The 25,213-nt window shown below is 37.3% G+C and overlaps 1 protein-coding gene and 1 long non-coding RNA gene across 2 annotated transcripts; both read right to left on the reverse strand.

Annotated features, from left to right (window-relative positions):
- Positions 1–823: 823 nt before the first annotated feature.
- On the reverse strand, positions 824–6,071 carry LOC131553947 (uncharacterized). The gene is made up of 6 exons (XM_058798932.1): positions 5,890–6,071; positions 5,576–5,809; positions 4,519–4,678; positions 4,331–4,378; positions 2,975–3,114; positions 824–892 (listed from the first exon to the last, which is right to left on the reverse strand). The coding sequence occupies exons 1-6, from the start codon at positions 5,956–5,958 to the stop codon at positions 824–826; spliced, it is 720 nt and encodes a 239-aa protein (XP_058654915.1). The 5' UTR covers positions 5,959–6,071.
- An 11,936-nt stretch (positions 6,072–18,007) lies between these two features.
- LOC131553581 (uncharacterized) lies at positions 18,008–19,309 on the reverse strand. Its single transcript, XR_009274215.1, has 2 exons — positions 18,590–19,309; positions 18,008–18,495 (listed from the first exon to the last, which is right to left on the reverse strand). It is a non-coding gene; the product is annotated as an uncharacterized LOC131553581 (long non-coding RNA).
- Positions 19,310–25,213: the final 5,904 nt, after the last annotated feature.

Genomic DNA, 25,213 nt, shown 5'->3' on the forward strand with positions numbered 1-25,213 from the left:
CTGAATCACTCAGCTTTATGACAGTCAATCGTTGTTTGAGGATACCATAAAAATAAAATAGAAATAAAAACAAAATTCTCTTTTAAAACAGCATTTATTAACTCCAAATACAGCTTAAAATTAATGTTTGAATGAGTAATTCAAATTTTTGTTTATATTAAGTTTTTCCATCTAATATTCCTATTTTATTTCAGCTTTATTTAAATTAACAAAATGTTTTTAATAGTTTTAATATTAGGTAATAATCCTGCTTGCAGTCAGTGTTGGGTCAGTTGCTCAAAAAAAGTTAATTAATTACTATTTACGAATTACATCTTTGACGGTGTAATTAGATTACTGTACAAATTACTCTCTCTAAAAAGTACTGAATTACTACTAATTATTTTCAACAGTATATCCCACACCAGCCTTGACCAGCTGAACCAAAAAAGACATGAAACTGCTCATCTAATTCTTTCAAAGAAATAATATAAAATTGCATACATTATTCTTGAACTGACCAAAGTATTAAAAGAGAGAAGGTTACATTAAAAACATACATTTTAACATTAGATTTTACATTTTGATGTTAAATCTACTGTTGTTTTTATATACAAATGTCTTAACTCTAGGAGTAACTGTAATTAAATTACATAAAAATTAAGAAGTAAGCCCTTGCTTCAAAGGAAAATCTTACTTTCAAGGGAAAAGTAAATAAATTAATGAATGACTTAGTATTGCATCACATTCACACCCAACCCTGCAGTTCTCTCTCTCTCTCTTTTCTCCTCCTCTCTTCGTTCTCCCTCCTCTCTCTCAGTTTCTATTCCTCTGAAATGAAACCTCACTGATGGTTGAGAGCAAGACTCGAGGACTCAAAGTCCACCGGTCCAGCTGTGAGCTTCCAGAAAGCCTGATAACAGCACACTAACACATCACATACTAATCCGCTGATGCTCAAAAAAACTTGATGATTAAATTAAAAATAGATGATTATAAGTAAAGAAACAATGTGGCTTAAATTTACTGCAAAATAACCAGATGAGTACAAATATCTAAGTGTAAGAGACACGATTATGTCATTTGCAGCGCTTTATGGGAGTGGATGTCACAGCAGATCTATGATTGATGGATATTTCTCCACAGAATCAATGGGTAACGCAGTTCTTCAGCAGAAATTGAATTAAATGTAATTCTTTTAAAAATTAAGACGTAATAGCGCAGAGTGATGGCTTCAACAGAAGTATATATCATTGATATAGTAACATGAACTTACAACATGAAGTTGTAAGTTCATGTTAAATATCTATTTGGTGAAAATGAACAGGAATTTTACTTTTAGAGCCCAACTTTTGCATTCAATGCTGTCACCATGGAGATGAACCGATCATCATGGCAACAGAAATTCTAATTCTGTGGTTCCGCCTTTGATACGTCTGATCAGATTGTATAATTGCGTTTGAAAACATTCTCTAAAAACCCAAGGCTTCGATTTAGCGGATCTTTAAAATCAGCTCCCTGAGCTCAACATGACAATCAGGTCTGAGAGCGACAAACTAGTGATGCAATGAAATTAATATTTTACAGAAACACTGAAACTGAAATTAAAGTTTTAATTTAGTTGAAAGACGTTGTTTATTTAAAAAAAACAATCTATTAATTAATCAATGTATTATTTATTTAAAAACTTGAAATTATTAATCTCAAAACTGTTATATAACTTCACTTAAATTACACACAAAGCATTTTTATATCAACTTCTTTGTGATATAATTGTTTCTACTCTAAATCATGGTTAAAATATAAACATTTAAAAAGTGGCTGTAATAAACAGAAACAGAAACAGAAACAGGAAAGTGTCACGAATCCGGTTCATGGACTTCCGTCTAAATGCCACCAGAGGTCGCCCTTCCATCATATTGACTCTCACACTGCACAAACTGTTATACCATACCCTGGACTGCATTTCCCATCATCCATTGCACTGACTACACACAGCTGTAAACAATCAAACACACTCTATATCACAACCACTCAGATCCTTCTCAAACTGCCGAGTATTGTTTAGCGTTTATCACTGTTTAGTTGATAGCTACTTTACGGAGCCTGCCCTAGCTTTCCCAGTTTAGTCATAGTCTTGCCTTGCCTGTTTTCCCGTGTTCTGATTCTCGTCTGTGTATTTCGGATTACCCCTTTCATCTTGCCGTTTGGACTCTGTTTGCCCCTGCCTGGATTTTTGCTGTTTACCTGGATTATCTCTCTTTGCCTTGCCCTGTTGGATATTGTTCGTCGTCGATCAACCCACGCCTGTTTACTGGACTGCTCTTGTGTTTTACCCCTGCCTGTGTTTTTGACCACGTCATTTAATAAAAAGCTTGCATATGGATCATTAATCAGGGAATTAATCAGCCACTCAAATCACGTTTAATCCGTGAGGGTCCCCGTTTATCTCTCAGTCAGTTTATGGACTACGCTTAGTTGACTGTTGGTTTATCGTTCATTGTGTATAAACATTTGGGCGGTGTTATGCAAAGCTTCCCACCCAGTGACGTAGACATGTGGGGGCATGTTTAAATGAGCCGTTTTAGGAGGGTGTGGACAAATCTTAACTTTTATAAAGAATATCTCTTTGGGTTTTAGACTTTAGTCTTTGCAACTTTAGGGATCTTATCTATGCACAAACAGCTTGTAACACTCCAAAGAGAAAGGAAAACTTGAAATCGCATTATATGACCCCTATAAAGAGGCATGAAATTAACAAATTAATCTGGATAGATACGGACATACGGTTCACTATAGCAAATTATTGTTAATTCAGAAATAAATTGCTGATATAAATGTCAAATTAACAACCTTGAGTGCTTAATTTCTGATACAGTGAGAGATGCAAACCCAATGTACATGAGATAAAGAAATATTAAGAGAAAAACACATTAAAACAATGGCCACAGAAAGCACCGAAGCTCCAGATGCAGAAGACGGATGGATGCCTTACCTGCTTGCGTTCCCGTCTGGGCAGAGTTTGCTGAATTTGAGGTTGTGGGGCCTGCTGCTGCTGGAGGGCGGGATTCATGATGATGGGTGCCGGGGCAAAAGGGGGCTTGAACTGGGGCTGGGTGTAGTAATACGCCCCAGCTGGAAACAAAAATGCCACAAACGTATCAGACTTTCTCAAAATGACAAGCTGTGCAATCACCCAATTCAGATTCACGAATCTCTAGGTTTCACCTGAGGTGAAATCTCACAAAACGCTGAACTGTCAGTGATTCTTAGCCTGGTAAACATGTACACGTACACACACACAGACAGACACAGACAGCACCCTCCTTTAGCAAACAAACAATCTGTCACACCCAAATTTGTATGTGAACTGCACACCATCCGAAAACAGCTCTCATCTGCATACAATGGTCTGTACAATAGAGTCGTTTTGATGTCCACACAATAACAACAAAACGTTGTGCTTTTGTAAAATAATGAAAGCAAACAGGATGCATTTTCTGCCATCTAGGTCTCTTTACCGAAAATCCGTGCTTGCCTCACAGACATGAAAAATATATATACAGAAAGCGAAATGCCTACTTTTAAATGAAGCAATTCATATGGAAAACAAATATTTTCAGATTATGTAATCCGTATGAAACACGTCCACTGTGGAGATGATGAGTCAGTGTCGACTTCATCACTGCAGCCGAAAATACAGAAAACACTAGTTTATCAATGAATTATTATGATGTTAAGGCAGTCTTCTTGCTATTTTTTCCCTGAAACATTCATAATCATTACTTCTGCGGTGCTCTGTGACAAGGTTTATGTGTGCACTTGAGCACTGATAGGCTATAGGCAATTAAAGGGTCATTATTATGAATTATACAGTTAATTAATATAAACTTGTGATTAGTCGACTAATTGCTTCAAATGTACGACTATTAGTCGATCAGAAAAATATTTAGTCGAGGGCAGGCCTATCATTTACATAATTTATAAAACTCTTTGGTCCCACTTTATATTAAGTGGCCTTGACTACTATGTACTTACATTTAAATTAATAATTTGGTACAATGCACTTATTGTGTACATACATGTTTTTACATTGTACTTATATTTTTAAAAATGCCTATATGTAATTACATCTGTAATTAATTTCTGTAATTACATTTATAATTACACTGTTGACCCATCCCTTACACCTTCACCCACCCTTAAACCTACCCATACCACCAAACAACACTTTTGATTTAAGTACATAGTAGTTAAGGCCACCTAATATAAAGTGTGACCAACTCTTCTTTCACCTTCAGCAGGAAGAACATGAACTCAGTTTTTCCTGATTGTTTTCTTACTGACTTACATTGTAGGAAGTCGTTTCTGGTCCTGGGAACAATGTTGGTGAGTGTGACTGTGGAAATCAACAGACATGAACAGTGTGATTCTCATGATCCTGCATCCATTCCTAAGACATTTCTAATATGATGTTCTCCATGATATGAGATGATGATGGACTGGTTTCTGAGAGCAGATGAATCTCCAGGACTTTACCTCTGTCTGAGATCTTCTTGAGCTGCTCTTTGCAGAAATCTTCCAGTTTGTCTCTCAGCTGATGGACAGATTCTCTCAGAGCATCAGAAGAGACGAGAGAACTGAAAAGATCATTGTTTACGTCTGTAGATTCAGGAGGAGCTGAGAGAGACTGGAAACTCTACAGAAAACAGAAATCAAAACTCATCAGCTCCACACTTCACCCAATAACCTGCACCAATATCAGATTTGACTTGACTGATCTTTAGTAACTCACCTCAATCCAGCACTTTCACAGCATCAGCTTCATTCTTTTCATATTCATTATATCACATTAGAGCTACAGATTCTAGTATTTGACACTTATGTGAACTTTCTAGGAAATAGTTTGGATGATAAAACATCTAAATGTCCATCTAACAGCTCAAGCACATCAATGGAGTCTCACTGTAGGGTTGAGTAGATTTTCTCAGGAAAAGCAGCTCAAAGGCTAAGATTAGATTGACCATTATTTATAATTTTAGAGCGGTTAGAGACACTGAAACTTCACAGGGATCCTTAAGATACGCTCAGGATTGGTTTGGTTTGGTTTCAGTACACTGAAGCATTGCTAATATACAACCTCACTTCATGTCTTCATGGTCAAATTCATCAATGTGTTACAGGCAAATAAAAATCTGTTTTATCAGGTTTGAGGATCACCTAATCCAATTTTGACAAACATTACTCAGAATCTATATTATTGAGTTCACTGATGTCAGCATGATGTAATAAATCAGAAGAAAAAATGAGGTAAAAGCTGAAATGTTAGTGAAGTTTTGAGCTGTTGGTGGTGCTAGTGGTGTTCGACAGCTAAATATATCTTCCAGAAGAAAGAGCTCAGAGAAATGATTCCTAAGAGATTTCCGGAGCTGAAAGCCATTTGTAAGCGGTGTCTCTTTCGGAAGAAGATGATCAGATGAGAGTCTGACTGATAATTATATAATAAGACACTCATGAAATGTTTCTCTGTGAGTCTCCTGTCACAGCAGGATCTGCTCAAGTCCACTATGAGCCTGTTCTTCTAGATCTGTGTTACCTGCAGGAACTGGATGTGATCCTGTGTGTGTGAAAGCTGCTCCAGCTCAGCGTCTCTCCTCCTCAGATCATTGATCTCCTGCTCCAGTCGCTCCAGTCGTCCTTCAGCTCGACTCACTGCTTGCTTTTCCTGATCTCTGATCAGCCGTATCAGCTCAGAGCGGCGTCTCTCAATGGAGCGGATGAGCTCAGTAAAGATCCTCTCACTGTCCTCCACTGCTGTCTGTGCAGAGCGCTGTTAGGACACACAGTGATTCAGGCTTCAGTGAGTCTGAACTGAGACGGAGACAAACTTCTCTTCTTCTCCAGACTCACCTTATGAGACTCCACAGTCTCTCTCAGCTGCTGAAGATCTTTCTCTCTCTGCTGGAGCGTCTTCTGCATCTCCTTCAGCTGCTTCTGCAGGACAAACGGATGATAGTGAATCTCACAGAAAACCACTGGAACTAAATCATCAAGTGAACAAATTAATGCAGTAAATGAAGGGTGAGGCAGTTTAAAGGTTACGGTAATGCTTTAGATTACAACCCGCAACGTATTGCGTAAGTAAACAGAATTAAAATTCCGTAAAATCAAAGACGGTAAAATCCTGTCAGTTTGTTATTTTAATTTTGAGTAGTTTAATCTTGACTTTCAGTGTTTTTTACAGGCTTTCAGCCCGTGTGTTTATTGGCCTGACAGTTTGACCATAATAGTTTAACTTCGTCAGTGGGAAAAACATGAACAAATTGAACAAAATCTTAAATTTGTTCTTAAACAAGTTTTTCAAAAGAATTTGGTTTAATTGTATAAGCTGTATAAGTATGGAGTTGCTTTGCTTTTTTTCTGAACTAGTGTAATACATTTTAATCTTTTATTATCTGTTGCCTGTGTTGTTACTGTTGTCATATTGTTGTGTGATTTTAATTAAAAAACCCATTTTGGGTTCATTTAACCCAGCAGTAGGCCTATAGTAAATTTCAAACAATATTTGAATTAATAAATTAATAAAACAGTCCACCATGTTTGTTGATATATTACCTGATATATAATGTATGTATGACCTACTAACAATCGTTTCAGAGCAATTTGTTGTAGCCGCTTACCCTGTAACTACATGGAATAAGGGAGGTAACAAGCACCATTTTAATTTACAGCCTGCAACTGTTGTATTTACCCTGTAACTATAATGGAACAAGGGAGGAACAAGGAACAAGGGAGGAAAAAATTGGACTTAAACACAGAACAAGTGCATATTTGCACAGTAATTACAGAGAAAAATATTGCACTAGTTTAATTGTTTATTTTATTATTATAATTTAATTGTTTGATGGCCAAATTAAACCCTCTACTTTTATTTTTATTTTTTGTTATAAAAACATCACAGTATACATCCACTGAACTACAAATGTTGTATCGTGTATTTATTCTGTGAACAGCTGGAAAGAGGTAAGATTGTTTTTTAGGCCTTGATGGTAGGCCCATATCATGTAAAGTGTCAAAAAAATCTGGTCCGTGGCTATCTATCTATCTATCTATCGCTCTGTGCTTGCCCTGTTGGATATTTTTTGCCATCGATCGACCCATGCCTGTTTACTGCACTGCTCTTGTGTTTTACCCGTGCCATACCTGTTTGCTGGTGTTTCGACCCTGCCTGTGTTTTTGACTGCGTCTTTTAATAAAAAGCTTGCATATGGATCTGCACACCTCACGCCTCTGTCACTCCGTTATAGAAAGTTATTTGGTGATAGTGGTGTTGGGAAGTTGCTGGTGTGACTCAGCTGAGATCGACGAATAAGCTTTCATAAGGTAAATAGCCTCATGAATTATAAATCATAGCAGAAACTCATTAACTCGTTTCACTAGATGTCCAGTTTTGTTGTTCAGTAATGCCTATAATAAAATACCAATATAAAATTATAAAAAGTATATCGTCTTTCTAAATCACTCCCAAACCTATTGTTGTTTAGGGCATACATACCACGTAATATTAGAATAGGTACCCCTTAGTTTCAAATTACTTACAGTATTAATGATTTGTAATTTTACATGTTGTTACCCCTTTATTCCCCTAACATTACATATTATTCCCCTATACCTACATGGAGGTACTGAATAGGTACACTAATTAAAAAACAAAACAAAAAAACAAGTTACGCTGTAAATTATGTTTATTATGTTGTAAATTGCAGGGCTGTAATCTAAAGCATTACCGAATAGGTGTTACATTTTAAAATAATTACATTATAAATAATTTGTATATCTGGTTGCTACCCCCTTATTACCTAAACGTAACACATTGTTCCCTTAAACCTACACGTACGTTCTTTATAGATACACTATAATTACAGAAACGTACATCGTAAATTCAGTATACTTGAACTGATAACCAATGGCTGTAGGTTCAAACTCCAGAAGAGATGATTGGTTACAATTATCATACATGAATTTCTACAAGTGTAAGTATTATTAAAGTAAAACGGACACAGACATAGGCAACCATTTTTAGTGGTGTCCGAAACCATAGTGGACGTTCTCAAGTGTACTCATTCAAACCCACAATGCACCGCAAAAACGAGTGTACAACTGATGTACAGTACACTCAAGGCTAGAGATAACCCATAATGCACTGTGATAGTTGCGTGCCGAATGAATTCCCGCGTCTCGCCAGAAGATGGCGCCCACAGCTGAATCATTCATCCATTCATTTTAAAAGCGCTCGTCCACGGCGTAATACAGCGTAATACAACACAGGTAAAAAATTCATTGTAAATTGTCTATTAAATTGTTTAACTAAAGTTTACATTTCCGTGACAGAGTTCAAGATAAATCTTTTAATCTTACTACTGGAGCTGCCCGTATCAAATAATTATTAAACAGCAAGCAAACTATGCAAAAGCGGCAGTCCGTCCGGTGCACTCAGTGTCCGAATTCACTCACTAGTTTCATTCACTCCTTCAAGTGAACTGTATGAGTGGACTAATGTAGGGAATAGTGAATGAGGCTATAGGGGGCGATTTCGGATACAGCCATAGAGCTTCAGACTGACAGTGTTTCTGCATTTTGACTGACGGAAGTATATATTTATTATATTATATGTCAAAGAATGGGTGAATAGTGTAATCAAGACCCACTTTAATGAAAGACTGTGTTGAAAAAGGTTTACGGTTCATTTTCAGGAAACAGTGAAACTCTTCTTGCAGCTGCTGTTCATTTCTGCTGCTGTGTGAATGCTGTAAGCTGTTCAAATCGGTGCTGATATAAACACGTATGAAACGAGTGTCAGCAATATTTCATCAGTATCTAGTTTTAAATACCTGTTTCTCTGTCCTCTGTGCTGCAGCTGATACAGTGTCGTGGTTTTTATGGTCATCCATCGTACAGAGCATACATATACATTTCTGGTCAGTGCGACAGAAAACCTCGAGGGATCAGATATTATCGTAAAACATTTTTATTAACATTAAACATTTAATTTAATATTTATATAGGCTATTATTATTATTATTATTATTATTACATTAACTTATAGGGTTATATTTTTATATTTGTTATGCTTTTTTTCCCCTTTCAATTTGTATAGTAATTATGCTATATTTGCTAGCCTACCATATATTTTGCAAATACTGTGAACGCTTGACAATTATGGCAATAAAGTTTTGACTTTATGATTGTATTTATGCCCGTGTGTGATGATAAATGAGCGTGTGGTGTTTTCATTTTCAAATGAAATTAGGTGAACGATTAATTCCTCAACGAAACACTATATAGTATTTGTAATTATGGTCTATTACTTAGCAGAAATAAAATGAAATATAGCCTGTGTTAAATTTAAACTGCATTCCAGTAAAAATTCCAGTCAGCATAATCAAAGCTTTATTGGCATGTCGAACATTTACAGTAGGCTGTAAATTTAAAATTCAGAACGTTAAGTAAAGAGACCGAAATGAAGGGAAAAAAAACAAATATAAACGAATATCAAAATATAACCAATAATAATAGACTAATAATAATATACAAATATTACGGGAAAAAGACGATCAGTTAATGGATTTACAAGACTGTGGGATGGATAAAAATGTTTTCTTGTCGGCCTATTTTATTTTATGCACTTTATGTAACATTTCATGATAAACTTCATTTGAATGCTGACTATGGCACGTAATACAGCCCAGTAGCCATGGTAATAATTTAATAATGTAATTTCTATAATAATTAATATAATAATTTCTTAATTCTAAATAATATATTAATGAATCCATCTCTGATAATCCCAGGTTGCTATGGTCACACAGGTCTGTTTACACATTGAACTCGTGGCCCCAATAAAAATATGTTGTTCCCTCAACATAGCATCTCGAGGCCACGAGTCGTTACCAAGTAGAATCAGTACCACATTTTTACCAGCATCAACTGCAACCGAAATATCATTGAACACTTTAAGCAAACCAGACTCTGTGATAAGCAGTTAAACCAGACTGAAAAGTTTCTAAGAAGTTAGCTGTATTTAAAAATGTGATCAACTGTAATTGCACAACTTTTTCCAAAAGCTTTGACAAAAATGATAACTTTGAGACAGGCTGAAAATTGTTAAAGCAAGTTTCATCCAAACCTTGCTTCTTAAGCAAAGGCTGAACAACTGCATGCTTAAAGCAATTTGGAACCACACCAGTGTCCAAAGATGAGTTAATCAACACTTGGATACTGGGGCCAATTACTGGAAAGGCTGCTTTTATGATCTCAGGGGGAACAATATCCAGTGAGGAGTTAGTAGTCTTCATTTTGTTAACAAGATCAGAGAGTTCCATTAAAGAAGCATGTTGAAACTGACAAAATAAAAATGGACTAGCAGGCAAGTTCAGAGAGCTGTGAAGTAAAAGATAAACGAATGGCACTCACTATATCAACAAAAAATGTAAAACATTTCTCACAGAGCCCTGCTGACGACTCCCTAGAAAACTGGGAATTCGGATTAATTACTGAATTTATTGTGGAGAATAAAATCCTAGGTCCATGTCAGTGTGCAGAAATCAGATCTGAAAAATATTTTGATCTAGCTGACTTAGCAGCGCTCTGAAACTTAACCAGCCACTCTTTAAAAATCTCAACAGTAAGCTGATCTTGCTTCCATCTCCTCTCTGCTTTACAGCACACCTGTCTAAGAGAGCGAGCATTGTCATCCAACCAGTAATAAGATTTTATCTTTGGTTGTTTCATTTTAAAAAGAGCAATCGAATCTAAGATACTAGAACAATCTGTGTAAAAGAGAGAAATCAAATCGTCAGGCCCATAAGACGCCTTTGCAGCATGCAAGATAGATTTTTCAACAGCATTAGCTAGATAATCTTCACTGAACTGAGAAACAGTCAGTGAGTTTATAAAACAAGAATAAAAACCAAGAGGCTTATTCAGAGTAGCAGAGCTCACAGCAGGAACCTTAAAAACAATGGGTTTGTGATCGGAGAAGGAAGCATCATCAATGAAAACATCAACTACAGTAGAACCATATGACATAATAAGGTCAAGTGTGTGACCAAGGACATGAGTTGCTTGATTTATATGTTGAGAAAAACCAAACGAGTCCAAGATATTACAGAACTCAGCAATCAAAGGACGCCCCGGGCAGAAAAGATGTATATTAAAATCACCCAGTAGCAACAGAAGTTAAAAATTCAGAAAACTCACTTATAAAAGTACTTCCAAAATTAGGTGGCCTATAGATGAGAGCACAGAATGGCATGGATGAAGTAGACTGTAATGCCACACACTGTACTTCAAACGATGAAAAAGTCAGAGCAGAAACTGATTGAATTTTAAGTGATTGTTTAAAAACCATTGCACCCCACCACCCCTACCAGCAGATCTTGGGGTACTAATAAAACGGCAGTTCAATGGAAAAAGTTCTTAAAAAACTGACAACTCACCAGCACCGGCCCAAGTCTCAGTCAAAAACAGAATGTCCAGATCCCAACAGGTAAAAAAGTAATGTAGAATGAAAGTTTTATTGCATACAGACCTAACGTTCACTAAGGCCATATTCAAAGGAGGCTGTGATGACAAGTCCAGATCCAGATGTTGAACAAAGTCCAGTTGGCGGAGATTTGAACAGTTCACTCCTCTTTGACAAATCTGTAAACGCGGAGGAGCAGAGAAAATAGATGAGTGAAAATTCGGAAAAAACGGGAGATGAAAAACATATCTATAATCCCATGAACGTCGTGACAAGTGAAGCCCCTCCAAGTTTCTACAATCCAGAGGAAACTCTGTATGGAAGAAGCAATTGCCCTTCTGATTCTCACACGAACACCATACCAGTTTGCCTATAGAGTCAATAGGTCCACAGAGGACGCCATAGCAACAGCCCTCCACACTGCTCTGTCCCATCTGGAGCTGCAGGGGAACTATGCTCGGCTGTTATTTGTAGACTTTAGCTCAGCGTTTAACACCATCCTCCCCAACATGCAAGTGTCTAAAGTGTCAGATCTGGGATTATCTCACTCCGTTTGTCTTTGGATCAAGGACTTCCTTACTGATCGCTCACAGAGGGTAAGAGTAGGCTCTCGCAATTCCTCAGCTCTCAGCCTCAGCACTGGCTCTCCTCAGGGCTGTGTGCTGAGCCCCTTACTGTACACCCTCTACACACATGATTGCACCCCTGTCTATGCCAGTAACACTATAATTAAGTTTGCTGATGATACCACCGTGGTGGGGCTCATCTCTAGGGGGGACGAGTCCGCCTACCGGGATGAGGTGGAGCAGTTATCTGTGTGGTGTACAAAAAACAACTTGATCTTGAACACCACCAAGACCAAGGAGTTGATGATAGACTTCAAGAGGAAGAAAACAGACATTCAGCCTCTTTTCATCGGCGGTGACTGTGTGGAGAGGGTCTCGAACTTCCGGTTTCTGGGCATTCACATGGAGGACAATCTGACCTGGAGTGTCAGCACCACTATTATCAAGGCATAGCAGAGACTGCATTTCCTGAGAAAACTCAGGAATTACCAGCTCACACAAAACCTGTTGGTGTCCTTTTACTGTTGCTCTGTTGAGAGCATTCTGACATACTGCATTTGTGTGTGGTTTTCTAGCTGCACTGCTGCAGAATGGAAGGCTCTCCAGAGGATCATCACCACAGCCCAGAAGGTAATCGGTTGTCCCCTCCCCTCTATGGAAGAGTTACACAGTTCCCGCTGCCTCTTGAAAGCTCAAATAAATTCTCAAGGATCCATCTCACCCAGGACATTCTCTTTTTGAATTGCTACCTTCGGGTATACGGTACAGGGTTCTAAAAACCCGAACAAACAGGTTAAGGAATAGTTTTTATGCCAAAGCTATTTCTGGTCTGATTACTGCAAAAATGTAAACTAAACATCATGTGTGTTGTTCATCTCTGTTGAATGTAATATTAATAGTTTACATGCCAAGCCATATCTGTTTTAAATACTGCATTAACTTAATTTTCATATCTTTGAATTTAATAGATCTGAACAAGAACTCCTCTTTTTTTTACAGTCAGCAGGTGAAACAGCCACAGATGAATCCTTCGAGATTTTGGTTCAGTCAGACCATTCAGTGGACAAGAACAATGAACCTGTACACGGAGCTTGAAAGGTTGATGACAAAAATGGAAGTACAAGACGTTGTGTGGACTTGCCAGACAACAAGGGCTGAGCCTGTCATTGTGACGCATCACACAAGTCACTGTGCAGAAGCAGCAGCTCTTCTCTGAGATGAGCTGAACCTCAGATGCTCGACCAGAAACACAACAGTGGCGATTCCCACCAGACCAGACAGAACCAGACGAACCAGAGCCTCAGTGACGCCACAGTAATCCAGACAATCTGAAAGAGAAGAGAGTTGTTCATGAACATCTTCTGTGCCATAAAGTGTCTGTGGAGACAGAAGCAGGACTGAGGTCACTGTGGCAGGAAGTGTATTGTAGTAAATGAGTTCATGTCCGCCTACCTTCATGTCGTGGGCAGATCTCTTTCATGTGAAGACGGACAGTTTTGTTGCTTACTGGGTTTGCAGCCGTGCAGCTGTAGGTCTCTGGATCATTATAATGTAGCTCTAATGGTAAACTGAGGTTGCTGTTGAGATCAGGATTGCTGGTCTGATTCAGCATTTCACCTCCTTTATACCACGAGATGAACACACCTCGATCATTTCTTACTGAGCAGAACACAGAGCAGATCTCCTCCATCTTCTGTGGCTTTGATGAACCTAGTGGACATCTGTTATGTAAGTTTATTTCTGAACACTTCTAGCTGTCATTTTTCTTACAGTGTGTCTACGGGTCCTTAAAGTCTTAAAGTAATCTCACGATTGCAAATGTTACAATTATTGTAGTTCAAAAAAACAAGTACTTAATCTGACTGTTACAGCCCTATGTATACTGAATGTATTGCTAAATTTTAATTTAAAAAGGTTAAAAATAGGCCTATAGGTGACTTAAAAATATGCAGATTTAAGCATTTAAAATAGAACACTGGTGAAAATGTTGCTTCAGAATAAATTGTTTACTCCACCAAAAATCTCAGTGATGCGGTGCTTTTGTAGGATATTTTGCGTGGAACATTGTCTGCTGATATGAAAAGTTCACTGTATATTGTAGTAATAAATATAATTTATCACAGCGACTATCTTGTTTTCTTTGTACATTAAACACAATAAATATTGCATGTATGTAATATGACGTGTATTTCCATTACAGGTTTAGGTCTTAAATATCATATAAGGTGACATTAAAAAAAGTCTTAAATTTAATTTGTTCATTTCTATAGAACTGTCTTAGCTTTATGGTGTTTTTCAGCGTTGAGCTCTTGCAGCTGTGATTCAGAGATCAGGAATGTTAAACAGTGTGGTTCTGTATCTGAAGGAATGACTCATCCAAAGAATCTCGGCAAAGATTGAAGTACAATCTATGAAATTGAGTGGATAAACCTGTTGGACTGGCATGTGTTGCTGATAACCTGCCTATTGTTTGTGGTAGTTTGCTTGATTACCTCTCTATGGTTTGCTTTGTTTTTAATGCAATAGTTTGGTGTTAGCTTTGTGGATTTGTAAACCTCTTTTCCACACTTTAGGGAGTGAGTACCTTTTCTTAAATGTTTTCTTTTGATTTTATTGATTTAGGGGACTTTTATTGTGATTTCTCTTGCCACACTGTAAAGATTTTTGTTGCCTGTTCCAGTTTATGCTGAGACTCACCTTGAGTTTGGTTTCCACTAATCGTAGATCTAATGACAGGTACAGAAACCGTTCCTTTAAGAAAACAAGACACAGACATTGTCTTTAAGGTGGGAGTTTGCAGTAAACCAAAGATGCAACATGAATATTGTACGAGTGTGTGTTACAATGACTGCTGGCACAATATAAAAGGAAATGTAAATTGTCGCAGGCAAATTCTCAGCACCAATAGGTTCTCTGTAGCTTTAATATCTAATCAATGTGCTAATTACTATAATTACTTAATTTCTTAGTTGCTGCTTGACTTTCACTTAAAAAGGCTAGTGCCTCAGGACCTTATACTGTAGCATCTTGTAGCATTCTCTTATTAAATAACTCATTTCATGATATTTTTCTTTTCTTTTTTTAATAAACTGACCATAAACGTCCACTCTGAACATTTTCTCTGAGACAGATCCACTGTGGAGAGAAACGTGATAAAGTCCAGAGTCGCTGCTGCTGATGTTCCAGATGGTCAGAGCTCCAGTCTTTGGGTCCATTTTCATTCTGCCGGTTAAACTCTCATCATAGGAGGATTCATTCCCCCCCACCCCCCCCACCCCTTTTATGAATTAAACATACAATGTAGTGAGGTCATGTGACAATGTTTTTTTTTTTTTTTTAAATGTTGCATGAGTATTATTTCACTTTTTTTTTTTAAATTTAATGCACAGTATTTAATATGAAGCAACATTTTATGCATTTAAAAGCTGTCCAACAAACCTCTTTAGTTAGGAAAACTTTAATTTATGACATGAACCAGAACATATTGAAAGCAAAATAGAAATAAAAACTGAATTAAAAACTAAAATATCCATATACTCTAAAGTAAAATATGTAGAATGTACAAAAGAAAATAAAAAATATTTTCATAATTCTATTCTTATTATTGGTTATCTTTCGGCTGCAGTCATGATAACACAGACTGATCGATCTATTTAAGGCAAGTTTAAATTCCTCGTCTTTACGTTCAGTGTATCTATACTAACCAGATCTTGACTCGTGAAAATGAGGTCTGAAGAGTGTTTCAGATCATGTTTTCAATATTATTAGTTCCAGTAACTACAGTATATAATTCGTTTCCAGATCCCAGAGAGATTTCAGAAATATATGTTAGAGACTTGAGTTGTATTTTTCAATCAACACAACATTTCAAGACTACATGAACTGACTACAAACTGCTGAAAATGTTCCATTAAGTTTCTTGACCAGGGACCACAACCACTAAAACATCAGACTGCTTGTGAAAGGAAAAAAATATATATATCAAAGATCTTACCCTTAATACTGATGAAAAACACAAGGAAACTGCACACGCTGATGGACATTTTCAACAGATACTGAATATAATGAAAGCAGTGTTGTTTCTCTTGATAAAGTATGGAGTTCAAGCAAATCAGATGAACATTCAGAGAAGATTTTCTGTTCTGTAACTAAATCAGGAAGTGACCCACCTGAGTCACTATGGGCTTTACGTGTGTGGTGGGGTCGAATACCTCCAACCGCTATGAACTGTCCAATAAGATATCAGTTTAGGGCAAGTTTTAGTCTAATAGGATTTTTGGGAAAACAGTTGGGAAAACGTACATTTATATTTGTCCATGTCCTTGCCTCCATCTTCGAAGCAAGAAAGAGAATGTTGAAGGTTTTCATTTTTTGGGAGTGGCGAGTGTTAGAAATGTGGAAGATAAACGTAAGAAACTGATAAACATTGTATAATGGGGAGCTGATACTGAATCTTCTAAATATATATTTTGCACTAATAAAATCAAGGCTAGTTTATAGTAGTGTGGCTGTTGGACCAGCAGCAAAATCTGACACTGAGGCTGCATTTACACTGCAGGTCTTGATGGCCAATTCCGATTTTGTGACTATATCCGATTTTTTGGACGGCGTGCTTACATTTCTTTTAAAAGTGACCCGTATCCGATGTGTGCCTTTTACACTGCACTTGGTGAAACAAGCCAAAAATAGCATATATGACATCACAAATCAATTTGAATGGTACATTGTTTAATTTATTGACATGGAATTCATATAGAAACGTTTTTAACGCAATAGTTACATCTATACATCAAAATAATTATATATCCTAGTACAACTTCTTCAGGACAGTGTACGCAGTGGAATAATACTCAGGTGGTCAGTGGCGGTTTTAGGCATGGGCGAACGGGGCAGCCGCCCGGGGCGGCATTTTTTCATGACACGTGGGGGGTGGCACAAGCACTTGGAAAAAAAAAAAATCATCTGCGCCGCTAAGCGGTTTTCTATTATCTATCATATTATCTATCATATAACTGTGCGGGGAATTGGCAAATTGGCGCCCCTGCTTGTTGAGAAGGTACCGAGCACAGAAGCTGTGTGAGAAGTGGAAAGGGGAGGGGGGTGCGGCCGCGGGGGACAGTTCACCTCTCTCAAATTAGTGGGACAAGTGGGCTAAAGTCAGTCACACCCAGGGGCGCGGGAAGTGGGGGTGCTGTAGCACTGAGTGTCTATTTAAGTGCAAATAGCTATGTTGCTGGCAGAGGCTATTTACATTAACTCCACCCACAAATGTATGATTGGGATAGTCAAATATGCAAAAGACAGTTACTAGGTGTCAGATTCAGTGGTGCAGATGGTAAAGCGTGTCACTTCTTTCGACACGATCGACCGGGGTTCTGCCTTTTGGCTAACTTTTTTTCTCCCTTTTTAAATTTCAAATCACATCAGAAAAGCATTTATTTTTTAATAAAAATGAAGGAAATAATCAAAAAGTTGAACATAAAGTATCGGGTAGGGTTAGGGTAGGTGTAGAGAGGGCTTTTGTCCCAATAAGGTGGCATCCATTTAATAATTAGAAATAAAATTTAAAAATTACACTCAATAAGTTATTGCATACTATTTTATAATGTATTACAATGCAGAAGTGCAGATAATTACCACTATTTTTGCAATAAGTAATGTTTTTCTCTAATAATGTTTTTCACCATGTTTTTATTTTATTTTAACATAGAATAAATAGAATCTAAAGCTATTTGCACTGTGTAAATAACATCACTAAAGAATACTGCTATTTTCACTTTGTGGTTTAGTCTTGACTTCTGGTCGTGAGTGACAGTGTTGGGGGAAATCTGTTGATTGTCAAGTGCCAAATAAATGTCACCGATGTTAGGGCCGAGGGTTATGTACCACACTCCGGAGGAGCAGACACCAGAGGACACCAAGAGACAGACAACAGGAATAAAGTTAAAAGGCAAGTTTTTATTTAGGTTAAAAGGGATAAAAGCAGGGGGAGGGGGAGGGGGGATGGTCGTGGCTGTGGCTTTAATGAAGAGAGGGGAGAGGGGTGCTGGTAGGTACTATTCCCGTGCTCTTGGTAAGTATATTCTTCTCTAGGCTGCTCGTGGGACAGACAGTGGCTTCCCTCGTTCGGCTTCGTTGTCGTGCTCGTGGAGCTACCACTCCACTTCCAGCAGTAACTGCTTTTTCTTGGCTTCCTTACAGGAACAGACAAATGGACAGTGAGACGGACATTAGCAGGTAAGATGAAATCGGGGTACTTTACCAGCCTACGCTCTCGTTCTGTGCATGGTAGAACGGCGTCGTTGGGAGAAAGAGTGGGACTGGCCTCCTTTGATGGAACACAGCGTTACGTGAACTGTGGCACTTTAAGTGCACTGGGATTCTCTCCTCCGCACTGCGCGCACAACTTCAGGGATCTAGACACAGCTGAGGGGACAGATCCATTTGAAAGAACCTTCAGTAGTTATGGGTCAATTTCATCCATCAGAGACTCAGAGAGAACATAGTCGTTTGATCTTACCACACTTGTGCATAAATCACTCTTGTAAAGCTTCACACGTGTTTAAATCACTCTCAGACACTGCAAACTCACTCTCTCTTCACAGCAGTTAAGCAACTTGTTTCTCTTCTCTTCATAGGGTGGATGTCTCAAGGATTAATGGTGTTCAGAACATGGACATGGATTCAGCGATCTTCCCAGCCGTTCACAGTTACTGTTCCTCACTGTCAACAAGATGACACACACTGCCCACAAACACAGGTTAGTCGTACACTGGTGCTGGTGAATCTTCACATGTGGTTTTCTCAGAGAAGTGAATCAATAAAGGGTGCACTTAACTTTTCCTCGGTGAATCACATGAATCCTTGTGGCGTATTCCCACTCTCTGTTCTGCCAGTCACTCTCCTTCTTTCTCCATGCAATTTCTCTCACTCACTCCGTTGCGGTGCTGTTCGTGGTTTCTTCAAAGGACTCACTTAATGAGCATGCCTCGGGGGACCCAACAATGAACACCGATCTGACATTAAACCTCAGCTTTTCCGCCCTTTCCGCTGCTCACTGTCACTGCTGCACACTACTCAGAACGTCTTCTCTCTCCAGGCACACACCCTCTGTCCTTCCAGCCTCTCTCTTTTATCCTCCTTTTTCCCGGGCAGATGCTTCAATGAAGCGCTCGTTATTTGCTTCAGCTGGCGCTCATTATACCCATAACGGGTAAACCCAAAGCCGGCCCGGTGTCACACCGGAAGTTCTCCCCCTAGCAACAAGTCCCATTTAATTGGTTCCGGGTTTGTTCACCCGGTGACATAAACACAGAGTGTTTATTATGTATATAGAGTATATTTATTTAAGTTCTGATAACTTATACTGTTTTGTGCAGAATTGTGTTTTTCATGTTGAAGGATTTGTGCAATTGAGAAATATAAGCTTGTCTTACACTTATATTGTTATAGTAAAACTGTTTGTGCAAAATTTTTTAGCAAAAAAAACCTACAATTTTTTTTTTCTCGGATGGGGGAGGAGGATGGGCGCTCAGAGGGGGTCTCGCCCGGGGAGTAATTCAATGTAGAACCGCCACTGTCCATGCCACGCCGAATTGAGACAGTAATTAAAGCAAAAGGAGCCCCTACCAAGTATTGAGTACATATACAGTAAATGAACATACTTTCCAGAAGACCAACAATTCACTAAAAATGTTTTATGAAGTATTCTAATTTGTTGAATTGGTGGGTTTTTGTTAAATGTGAGCCAAAATCATCACAATTAAAAGAACCAAAGACTTAAACTACTTCAGTCTGTGTGCACTGAATTTATTTAATACACAAGTTTCACAATGTGAGTTGAATTACTGAAATAAATAAATAATTCCACGACATTCTAATTTATTGAGATGCACCTGTATAACTGGATCATGAATTTCTTGTTTGAAAGAGCTATACAAGTAGAGTAGGTTCTGCATATGCTCAGATTTATCCAGTAGAGAATGTAGTGTTTGCAGTCCTTTTCTCTTCAATATAATGATAAATGACATCTTTTCATATAATAGGGAGATTCTTATGCAGACGATGCAGCACTGTATAAAACTGAAAGTCTTGAAGGACTGGGAATATGAGTATAAACAATTGACAAGCTTTGGATGGATGGCTAGCAAGGAGGCACATAATATAGGTTTAAGCAATATCAATATTGCCCCTTCTGTGTCTATGTAAGCATCTCCTTGGTTTTCCCCTATGCCTTTATTTGCAATAAAACAATCTGGATTAGATTAACAGTAAATGTCACTGTTAATACAATCATTTTGTGCTCCACACTTCAATCCAGCAGGTGGCGCTAATGTACCTTTTATGTTGGTTTGCCATCAGGGCTCGAACTGAGAGGATGGCATCCCCCTTGATGAAAAAAATGATAAAAAGTATCGCCTCTGTAAAACCACCATCCCCTTTAGATTAATAATTCTGTGTATGATGTAAAACTTATCGTGCAAATTAAATATTAATATTCTCTGCGTATAATAATTTATTATCTAACACAATAAGGTATGACATTTCCTTGATTAGAGTTTAAAGACACAACGTTATTGTGCTTAGCCTGTATTATGTGTAACTGTGAGGACGAGGGACCCTGTTTTTATTCACATCCAGAGCCAGAGAGACGCGCTCAACGAGAGGGAGAAGAAGCTGGAGGTACGACACTCCTAAATACTTTAAAGGAAAAGTGATCATCTACTCCTCGTGTCTTCCCAAACCTGTTTGATTGTCTCTCTTCCACGGGAGAATTTCTGCAGAATATCAGAGCTGATGTTTTCAGTAAAAGTGGTTGTGAGTTTTACCTTCAAGGAACAAAATAGTATTATGGAAGTAATCCAAGTTACTTATGTGCTATATTAAAGTTTTTAGAAATCATCCGATAGCAAAATGAAATCATTATTCCCTGATAAATTATATTTGTGCTTCAACTTAAGTTGGGTTGGTTTGGGTTTAATTCCTCACAAAAAAAAGCTGTCTTGGTTTGAGAAGACTTTGAACATATCGCCAAGACAACTTTTGGGATACTTCATGCACTCTTTGTCCATTTTGGAGCTGAAAAACAAGTTCTGTAAAAAGTTTCATTATGTGTTTCATGGAAAAAATGAAACACATAATAAATCAAACATATTTGGAAAGACTAAAAAAAATACATTTCTGGGTTAATGCATTATTGAAATGACTTTTAAGTATCTGAAATACATAAGAACTTTTAAAAATGTTTTCAAAAGAAGTCTCTTCTGTTCACCAAGGCTGTACAGTAAAACAGTAATATTGCAAAATATTATTAAAATTTCAAATAACTGATTTCTATTTTAATATATATTAAAATATAATTTATTCCTGTGATCAAAGCTGAATTTTCAGCATCTTTACTTCAGTCTTCAGTGTCGCATGATCCTTCAGAAATCACTCTAATATGCTCATTTACTGCTCAAGAAACATTCCTTATAATATTCAATATTGAAAACAATTCAATATTTTTATGGAAACCATTTTATTTCAAGATTCTTTGATGAATAGAAAGTTTAAAAGAACAGCATTCTTTGGAAATATAAATCTTCTGTAACGTTATGTCTTTAATATCAATTTAATGCATCGTTTCTGAACAAAACTAATACTTTCTTTAAAAAAAATGAACAGTTGTCTGATCGATTCAGTCGTTCTTTGTCTGGTGTTCTTTCAGGAATACAAGCAGAAACTGGCTCGCGTCACACAAGTGAGGAAGGAGCTCAAGTCTCACATCCAGAGTCTTCCAGATCTTTCTCTTCTACCGAACGTCACCGGCGGTCTGGCTCCTCTGCCGTCTGCTGGAGATCTGTTTTCCACTGACTGAACATCTCTGAGACTCACAGTCCTGTACGATCAGACACTGGGTTCCTCCTCACTGACAGTAACATCAGTAATGGAGCGAGTGATGAAGATCTGCTGTCACCAGCTCAGCTTTTCATTAGTTCTCATGTCAGCTAAACCTCACGGAGATCAAACCTGCCAGTCGATCCTTCAGTAAACCGGACTTTGTAAATTTGTTTTGATGTGACTTTGCTGTGGAAAGCAACTCCCTTTGCTTTTTCTTATACCTGTACGTTTTTAGTTTTATTGTTCAGAGTTTAATTTTGCTTCATTTTAGTTTCGGAAGAAACTACACATGAGGATTCAGTTTTAAACACCTCACTGCTAATGAGTTCATGATATCAAGATAAATTAATTAGAAACTCGTGTCTATCATCAAACTGATATATTTTGAATAAAAACCTGACCTGTTTTTCTTGAAATGATTATTTTGCTGATAAATATAGCAGATTTTCTGATATTTGTGAGAAAAATACAGTGTGTTTGCATTTTCTTTTATGCTCACTCTGTTTACAGTGTCTCTCATTAAATGTGACTCAACACATCCAGTAACCAAATGCATTTTGATATGAGTGAATCCTTGAGGTTTGTTTGGAATGGATTACTGTAATTACTGTATTATAATGTAAATTAGGTTGTGTGAAGTGTCACTGAAATATAAAGTGGCCAAACTCCGCCCAAAATGACCATTTCATTCACAGATGAGTGGAACATAATGTGTGTTTATGCTGTTGATCACCAAAACGAACCATCAAGCGGAGAGTAAGTCATCATTGTTCATAGATTCAAATCAGTGACACTGTTGAGCTGAGAAGCTATCGTGTGCTCTGTGGCCATTTTGTCTACATTAACCCATGTCTACATCAAATTCTGCAGATCTCCTGCCATTTACTTTACTTTCTGAAGCCAGTTTGGTTTAATGGCACAGGCAGCGGTGAGCTGTTTATCACAACATGGATTGCCATTCATCTTTTCAAGCATAAAAAAATAAACTCATTCTCTTGGTAATTTTTGTTTGCAGATTCTTTATTGAAATAAACCGAGCTAATAGGTAAGTTGTTGTCCATTCATGCAAATGGGGAAAGCAGTGTACTGTCGACCTACACAAGAGACGGAGTTGTCAAAGAGGAAGGTGTTTGGTGGCCTGGAGGACCTGCAATGCACAGCAGCCTTCGTACAGTTTGAGTGTTTGAGAAAGAAAACCCTGAGCTGTTGGTACAATAGAGCCAAAGGAACCTTGGGTGTATATGTTAACTTATGTGTACTAAGATGTGTGCCAAATATGTTAAGGTGATGATGCTCTTATGGATAAAGCATGTGGCACAATCCTTAGGAAAAGGAAAAAAAGGAATGCATTTCAGTTTGGAAAATTGGAGCCTAGGAATGCTTATGTTTGTGGACGACAAGTTTCTGTATTAAAAACTCCATTTAGATGGCTGGAACACTTGAAATCATACCTGTTCTTCAGCAGGGGAGTCAAATCTATCAGAAATGAAATTGAGTAATATGAATCCTTGTTGTTTCCGGGGACTCATGCCTTTCTGTTAGTACACAGAGATGTGAAAAACTCTGGTAGAGAGTATTATCTTTTACATGCTCTCAGTGAAGTGTTCGGGAAGGAGGTCTTTGACTATTGCGTGGTATTATTTATGGATAGGGCTATGCACAATGATCCAAAAAAGAACACCTGTTTGAAGATGTGTGAAAATAGACACTACATTTTACAGAACACTGACACAAGTGTTAATGAAATGTTTAAAAAGGTAAAGATAATGACAGAGAACAAAAACAACATTTTTTTTTACACAGCATTTGGAGTTTTTCAGAAAAGCTAGCAATTATTTTCAGGTGGAGTACAATGAGAAGGAAAATAAACTAAGAAAAGCATTAATTGTTGTGGTCATTACACAGAATTCTGTGAGACCAGGTTAAACAAATTATACAGCGAGCCAAGAACATTTACATGATCAAAGAATATCATTGAATTCAGTCTAGCATGAGTCTTTTTTGGAGCACTCTAAAAAAAAAGCTCCATTTAGGCTAGAATTCCTAAGTGAAGCTGTCTGCAGTGTATGATTAATTAATCTCTTATTTACATCGCATGTACATCTGCACTTTGTTGTTTCTGATGAGAGAATTCGCCAGAGTGCACTGACCAACTTTGGCATATCAACGATGTTAATATTTAGTTAATCCCCTTAAATAATAGAAATATTTAAGAAATTATTAAAGAAATTATATAACTAAAATCACAAAAGCACAAATATATATTGGTTCGCATATAGCCTAACTCTTCATTCATTTGTATGTTAATCTATAAGAGTTTGGACTGTTTAATAGGATTTTGTCTAAAATCCCCCACCGTGTCCCCGCGCTGCAACATCAAGCGCTGAATCTTTTACAATATAATACTTTGGCCAAATAACAGAAAAAAACTGAGCGCCCACATAGTAAAAGAAAACTGTATGACCTGCAAGTTCATGAAAATGTAAATGTGATGCCTGTACTGCCTTTGATGTGGCGTTAAGGATGGGAAAAAACATGAACTATACGTTTATTACAATATTTATTAATCTTTGTTAATGTTAGTTAATGAAAATACAGTCGTCCATTGGAAGTTCATGTTAGTTCAGTGCATTAACTAATGTTAACAAACACAACTTTTGATTTTACAGTTTTTCTCAGTCACTTTGGTGCATTTCTCGAATCATCCGTAATATTTGCAAAGCATGTGCATTTCTCAAAACAGTTTGTACAAACAGCACCTTTTACCTGCAAAAGGTAAGTATTTATGTCAATGAACATATTTATTTATATTAATTTTGTATTTTGTATATAATACAATTAATAATAATAATAATAAATAATAAAATACAAAATTAGAAAGGCAAACACAGACAGAGCTTTGCTGCAGCACTGTATGAGGAATTTCACAGAACTGATTTATCATTGGTTGATCTACATTCTCTTCATTAGTGAAAGTCAAGATTCACCTTCATGATCCATGGCAAATTTACAAAAAGACTAATAGAAATGTGTATAAGATATGCTTGACAGTTTATGACAACTAGATCAACCATTTTGTATTAATGACTTACACGATGAACTAATGACTAGATGTTTTGAGGGTAAGACTATAGCACAGAGAACTATATAATACATTTTGAGCAACATGACATTAGTAACTGATAATGAAGGAAAACGCAGACAAATGTACATAACCGACTGCATGAATTTAGCAACTGCAACTTGTTCAAAAGAATGAGAA

The sequence above is a fragment of the Onychostoma macrolepis genome, chromosome 14, assembly GCF_012432095.1.
Source record: "Onychostoma macrolepis isolate SWU-2019 chromosome 14, ASM1243209v1, whole genome shotgun sequence".
In the NCBI taxonomy this organism is placed as follows: Eukaryota; Metazoa; Chordata; class Actinopteri; order Cypriniformes; family Cyprinidae; genus Onychostoma; species Onychostoma macrolepis.

Coding starts and splice junctions, on each gene's coding strand:
- LOC131553947 (XM_058798932.1), bottom strand. CDS start 5,958: ATGCAGAAGACGCTCCAGCAGAGAGAGAAAGATCTTCAGCAGCTGAGA. Junction 4,679..5,575: donor ATCACATCCAGTTCCTGCAG/GTAACACAGATC, acceptor TGTTTTCTGTAG/AGTTTCCAGTCTCTCTCAGC. Junction 3,115..4,330: donor CAGAAACGACTTCCTACAAT/GTAAGTCAGTAA, acceptor TTTTGTTTCCAG/CTGGGGCGTATTACTACACC.